This window comes from Carya illinoinensis, chromosome 4 (assembly GCF_018687715.1).
Source record: "Carya illinoinensis cultivar Pawnee chromosome 4, C.illinoinensisPawnee_v1, whole genome shotgun sequence".
Classification (NCBI taxonomy): Eukaryota; Viridiplantae; Streptophyta; class Magnoliopsida; order Fagales; family Juglandaceae; genus Carya; species Carya illinoinensis.
The window spans coordinates 11036337-11043382 of NC_056755.1; the positions used below are offsets into that span (position 1 = coordinate 11036337).

The window sequence follows — 7046 nt, forward strand, 5'->3', positions numbered from 1 at the left end:
TAGATAAGCAATTTTCTAAGTTTTTGGATATTTTTAAGAAAATTCACATTAATATTCCTTTTGCAGATGCCTTGGAACAAATGCCAAATTATGTCAAATTCTTGAAGGACATCATTTCCAAGAAGAGAAGATTGGAAGAGTTTGAAACAGTGAAGCTTTCTGAAGAATGCAGTGCTATTCTTCAAAAGAAATTGCCTCAAAAATTGAAAGATCCGGGGAGTTTCACTTTGCCTTGCACTATTGGAGATTCATTTTTTGATAAAGTTTTATGTGATCTTGGTGCTAGCATTAATCTTATGCCACTTTCTGTTTGCAGGAAATTAGGACTTGAAGAGATAAAACCTACAACAATTTTTTTGCAACTAGCGGATCGGTCCATCAAGTATCCACGTGGAATCATAGAAGACGTATTGGTAAAAGTGGATAAATTTATCTTCCCTGCTGATTTTGTGGTGTTAGACATGGAAGAAGATGAAGAAGTCCCACTAATTCTTGGGCGACCATTCTTGGCTACGGGAAGAGCTTTGATTGATGTTCAAAAGGGTGAGTTAACATTGAGAGTGAACAAGGAAGAGGTTTTGTTCAAAATTTACCAAGCCATGAGAATTCCAGAAGAGCCAAGCACTTGCTTCCGGGTTGATGTCATTAAGCAAGGTGTGGAAAAGCCCTTTAAAGAAGATGCACCAGCCAATCACCTAGAACGAGCCTTGCAGCAGGATACATCACTTAGCAATGAAGTGGAGAGGAACTATACTCTTATTCCTTTTGGAGATCCCGATTGATGAAGATTGAAAAGTCTGGCTGTAGACTTTAAAACAAGCGCTTATGGGAGGCAACCCATAGATCTATCTTTCTTTCTTTCATTTATTTTTTTTTATCTTTATTTATTTAAGTTTTAATAAATTGGTTTTTGATGCAGGTTTATTTAGCAAGAATAAAGAGCTGGAAAATTTTAAAACCTCGGAAGGTTCACCATGAAACCAGGGAAGTTCCTTTATTTCTTCAATCCTTTTTACTTCTGCATCACAATGAGGACATTGTTTAGTTTAAGTTTGGGGGTGTAAACTCCTATAATTATTTGATCCTCTTGTTTTCTAAGTTTTGGGTTGTTGATGGGTTGTTTGATTCTTTTACCAAGCATGCATTGGAGTAAGATTGAATTCTCTATGACTCTGAAATTTGTGATTGAAGATGGTTTTGAGAAAAATTTTCAAAAATTTCTTTTATGTCAAGTGAAGTTTTGTGGGTACTTTGGTTTAAATCTTTGACCTTGAACACAATTGAGCACATAGTCGTTTTTCTCTTATTCCATTTTGCTTATAAAGAGAAGAAGTTGAATTAATTGAAAGAGGGAGGTTCGATTTTGCTTTGCTCTAGAATCCGTTGATGGGTCCTTGAGGCGAAATCCTAGTCGAGACCAAATATTAGAGAAATGATCTAGGCATTTCTTTGGCATAACCAAAAAGCTTTCCCAGCCGTCCTAAATGTCATGCCATCATTACATGGTGTGTTTCCATAGTCAACCCCCTTGAGCCTTCATGAGCCTTTATTGATTCTTTAAACTACATAAACCATGCCCGCTCTAAGCCTGAAAAACAATGAATCTACCGTTGATAGTTTGAGAAAATACTTTGGTGGAGAGTTACATTTAAAAGAGAAAATTGGTTTCATGATGAAACGTATTATGTTTGCTCTATTTGATCAAAGAAAAAGAAGAAGAAGAAAGGAAGTGATTGAAAAAAAAAAAAAAAAAAAAGAGAGAGAAGAAGAGGAAAAAGAAAAAGAAAAGAAAAGAAAAAGAAGTCGCCAAGCGGAATGTGAATTACCTCAAATTTTGTTAAGGGAAGTGTTGGTATTACATCAGTGATTACAGCAATTTTCATGCCACAAGTATGAGCATATTGCCAAGAAAGAGCTATGATTTGAATCATGTGAGTTTCTCTTTTAATGTTCTTTTCACTAAGTATTTTCCCAGTTTGATTTAATTTCCCATATCCAGTTCTTTCTTAACCCTCACCCTGTGGCCTATCATTACAACCTTAATAAAGACCTTTTGATCTTTGATTTTGGTGTTGACTACATTAGTGGAGAGGATTTCTGAAAATTGGACTTATGGGGTTAAGTTTTAAGAGAATTCTTCTGATTTTGGTTGTTCTACTTTTATCTGAGTTTGCAGGTGGTTTGAGGTTAAATTGACTATATCACACACCCACTCAAGGTCTTAGCTTTAGGTTGAAATAAACGCCTAACTCTTGCTTGACAAATTGCAAAATTTTTGATTGATTTTCTTGCTATCTTTGATGTTAAAAGAGTAAGATACTAGAGATGAAATCTAAATTCATAAAAGTTTGGTGAATGATGATACTTCTCTTTGGGGTCGAGTTGATATTGCCTAAACTATCATTTGTTTTTCTTTTTTGTTTGAGGACAAACAAAGTTGTAAGTTTGGGGGTATTTGATGGCTTGCAAAATTTCATATTGCAGATTTTACAAGTTCGCTCGAGCGGAGGCTCTTGGCCGCTCGAGCGAATTCAGGTAGATTCAAACGCTCGACTGCCGCTCGACAGGGAGCTCGAGCAGGTTGCTGAAAAACGAAGATCGCTCGAGCGGAGACATAGGACGCTCGAGCGAAATCAGGCAGAGTCGAACGCTCGATGTGCGCTCGATAGGACGCTCGAGCGAAATCAGGCAGAGTCGAACGCTCGACGCGCGCTCGACACCCCGCTCGAGCGAACATCGTATTTTGACAGATTTTAGGTTTTCCGCCGTGGGACCATATAAAAGGCCATTCTTCACTCTAGAGCCGCGGTTTTTGACTGGAGAACACTCTTTGGGAGAGAAAAACATAACTAGAGGGATTCAAATCATTTGTTTTGGAGACGGAATTCCAATTTATTGCACGTACGTTGGATTCATACACGAGCACGGACGGGAGAAAGGCGTTGAATCGTTCCCTTGAGCTTTTGACGACCAGTTGAGGCTGCAAGGAGGATTTTTCAGTGTTTATTTTCTTCTTCCCATCTTCTCAGAACAATTATGGTGAATTCGTTTATGTTGAATTCCAATTCTAGCATGAGCTAAATTTTCTTCTTTCTAGGAAAACGATGTAACCTAATTCCGAACTATGCTTGTTTGTCCATGCTAATTTAATGCAATTCTCTATTTGTTTATCTGATTTATTCTGAGTTTAATGCTTCTAATTAACTGGCCATTGATTAGATGATTATTAATCTTGTGATTTGCTATCGAAAGAGGGAATCATAGGGTAGATCTTGGATATTTCAGCATAGGTAAGTATAGAGATCGAAAGACTTGTATGAACCTGTGTAGTAATTAAATCATTGGTCTTATTGCGTTCTTGATTATTTAATTTGCATACTCTTGTGTGAATTGATAAACTAGAATCACTTCCAATTGACTATCGAAAGAGGCTTTTGGATGAATTAGAGTTTTGCTAATAGACAAAAGAGGTTTAAGTTAAATTAGCTGGATGAGAAAAGCATAGTGAAGAATTATGGTGAAATCGATTTCCTAGAAGGTTTCTTCCCCATTGAATTTGATCTTTGAAAGTCAGTTTTATTTTCTTTGCTTATTTCTCTTTGAGTTGATCTAAGTTTATTTGCAACTACAAAAACCTTAGCGATTCCTCTAGATAAAATTGAGATTAGTAAAATTTTGGTATTTGGCAAGAGTAAGGTACCAATCCCTGAGGACGATACTCTACTTATTACTTTACTATAAAACTACGATACTGTGCACTTGCAGTTTTGCACCGGTCAAAAAGCAACTAGGGAGCAAAAAAGTAACTACATAATAAAAATGAGAAAAGTACTGTTTATATAAGATAGACACTTATCATAATAGAATAGATATCTCCAAGAAATGTGACATGAGTGCAATAGCGATATCATTACTACAAAATCAGTAAATATAGACAACAATAGAGTGAAGAAGAAATGAGATATTTCTCATTTGTGAAGGCGACGTCGAGGAATAGCAAGTAGATGTTTGGCTCTAGGAACTGTAAGGCCAAACTCCTCGGTCATGTCCAACTCAGTTGGTAGCATGTTATTAGGAAGTTCCCAATCAAAGCAATGAACAAGTTGTGCTACCACGAGCCGAACCACGGTTAGACCCAATTGTAACCCCGGGCAGCCTCTTCTCCCGGAGCCGAAAGGGAGAAGTTGGAAGTCACGTCCCCGGAGGTCAATGCTACTCCCAACAAACCTTTCTGGGTAGAACTTCTCAGCATCAATCCAAACACTTGGGTCTCGCCCAATTGCCCATACGTTTACTATCAACCTAGACTTCTTGGGGATGTGGAAGCCTTGGATAGTGATGTCCTCTATGGACTCATGAGGTATCAGTAGAGGTGCCACTGGATGTAGCCTCATGGTTTCCTTTACAACCACGTTCAAGTATTCCAGCCTATCCAAATCTGACTCCTCTACCATTCTCTCCAAGCCCACTACATCTTCTAGCTCCTTTTGAAGTTTCTTCATTACCCTTGGATGCTTGATGATTTCTGAAATTGCCCACTCAATTGTTGTTGCAGTAGTGTCCATTGATCCTGCAAGCATGTCCTACAACGAAATCATTGTCAGGAAATTAGTGTTCAACAACAAATTTGAATCAAATAGTATACAAGTTCAATGAATGATTACCAAGATTATAGCCTTGATATTGGACCGTTCAACATGGTACTCGGAGTCTTCACACCCCATGAAGCTCAGCATGATATCAACAAAGTCCTTAATTTTATTTAAATCTTTGGATTGGACATGAGCATCGATAATTTTCTCAAAAAAGTCATCAAATATCTTATTAATAGCTTTCATGCGTCGCGTCAGCCCCTGAAGGTCAAGGGGACCAATACAAGGAATGTAGTCACCAAGGTTAGGAGTAGCAGCTAGATGCATAGCCTCTTGAATTATAGCCTTGAACCCCCTCTCATCAAAATCCTTATCCATGTACTTCTTCCCCAACACCATAAGGCAACTCATATCTGCGGTGAGGGACGAGACCTTGGCACTGAGATCAACAGCAATACAATCAGAGGCTGCCTTTTCAATAAACTTCATGAGTAGGCCAAGTTCTTCTTTCCTCATGGATCTGAAAGAATTGATTTTGAGGTTGCTAAGCAATTCAATGGTGCACATCTTGCGAATGTTGTGCCAATAAGGACCATAAGGAGAAAAGGACAAGGTTTTTTGCTCATAAGAGATGTGCTTTGCAGCCTCACTAGGTGGCCTACCAGCAAACACAAGGTCATGAGCTTTAAGAAATAACTCAGCAGCTTGGGGGGAGGAGACAACAATGGTGGGCACAAAGCCTAAGCGCAGGTGCATGATGGGGCCATATGTTTGGGCTAGTCGATGAAGATCTCGATGAGGAAATTTTCCAAACATATGAAGATTCCCAAAGATAGGCAGGCCTCTTGGACCAGGAGGTAGTTTCTTAGTCTTGTTCATCCTTCTCCATGTCCATTCTTGCAGGAGATAAGCGAGAATAATCGGCACAAGTATCGTCCACGTCCAAGCCATAATAGGCATGTTTCACTCAAATGTTGTTATGGCTACAATATCTGAGTATTTATCCATGACAGGAAAAAAGTCATTTCCATCTCAAATAACACACGAAATCATTTCGTGCTTACGAGGAAAAATAATGTTTGATTTCAACACACAAGAATAAAAAACACCTCTAAGAAAAAGTCAGTCATTTCCATCTCAGCTAATGCAAGAAGAGAAACAATACCTGAGAGAGAGAAATCTTGACAAAAGAGGATGCTCTTGTACCCTACAATAAACAAAGGTTCAAAAGAAAAGTTCAAAACGAGTGTGTACGAAAGGAAGCAATCAGTTACAGCACACAGAAAACGAACAAAAGTGATAGAACAAACAAAGACTAAATTCAACCACAACCTACGCATAAAAAAAAAAAAAAAAAGCTGTGAAATCTAGTCGAGCCTAACCTCCAGGTCTGGGTGTCGTGACAAATAGAAAATTTCAGGATCGTCAAGAAGCATAAAAGATGAGATCGATATATATAATAAAAAATTTATATGACAGAACGAAATACCCCTTTGTATATGCAGAGTATGCAATTTGCTTTCAATCTAGTGCTCATGTCACGTCATGTCACAACAATGGCCAATAATACGATATATTGTGCAAGTGAAATGCAAGGATGCATGTTAACGCGGTTTGAATTAAAAAACAATCTAAACTCATCTCATTTTATTTTTTTATTATAATTTTTTTCAATTTTTATATAAAATTTAATAAATAATTTAATTTTTTCAAATTTTAAAATTATAATAATATTAAAATAATACTTTATTCAACTTTCATATCAATTCATCACATTTTAACTCACTATCTAAACGCATCTAACTCATTTCTTTCTAGTGTCTATTTCGTTCTATTTCTATCTATTTAAAGTTTTAAGAGGTGAGGCCGATTTCAAGTGTAAATGGACGGACTTCTTGACATAAAGACGACACATGGATTTAATGCCTTCGTACAATAATAGAGCAAATTTCTTCCTGTCACAGCACTGAACTAATAGAATTGTATTTCGTACAACAATGGCCAGACAAAGCAACACTGGCAACCCACAGAAGTTGAACAATCCCATCGTTAGAGCAGTGTACATTGTACCCTGTTTGGAAGGATGGAGCCTTCAAATTTAAGAGGAGCGAGATGTCAAGAACTGAAAGATGTATCAAGCGCGAGACACTTCTGAAGCTGTTTATTTCTTTCCACATCTTCGTAATTATTTATAAATTACTCATTGTGTCCGTGTTTTCAATTTTTTATTTATAATAAAATTCTTTTAAATTATTTATCTCTTCAAACGGTAATATTTTTAAAATCAATACTTTTCTAACAACTGGTCAAAATTAGGAAAAAAAAATAGATAATCTCATAAATGGTGACATTTTTATCAAATTTTAACTATAACAAATATTAGTATAAGAGAAAATATAGATGATTGGACGAAAAGTTTAATTTATTAGTCAAATAAAATATTTAAAAATGAAA

The 7046-nt window shown here is 36.8% G+C and overlaps 1 protein-coding gene across 3 annotated transcripts; it reads right to left on the reverse strand.

Moving 5' to 3' along the window:
* Positions 1–3832: 3832 nt before the first annotated feature.
* LOC122306720 (cytochrome P450 71AU50-like) lies at positions 3833–6158 on the reverse strand. 3 transcript variants are annotated; one of them, XM_043119224.1, is made up of 4 exons: positions 6082–6158; positions 5758–5799; positions 4665–5584; positions 3833–4583 (listed from the first exon to the last, which is right to left on the reverse strand). In XM_043119224.1, exons 3-4 carry the CDS (start codon positions 5550–5552, stop codon positions 3969–3971), a joined length of 1503 nt encoding a protein of 500 aa, XP_042975158.1. In that variant the 5' UTR covers positions 5553–5584; positions 5758–5799; positions 6082–6158; the 3' UTR covers positions 3833–3968. The 3 variants fall into 3 exon arrangements, with proteins under 3 accessions (XP_042975158.1, XP_042975156.1, XP_042975157.1); XM_043119222.1 differs by having other exon boundaries at positions 5975–6092; XM_043119223.1 differs by lacking the exon at positions 6082–6158 and having other exon boundaries at positions 5758–5937.
* Positions 6159–7046: the final 888 nt, after the last annotated feature.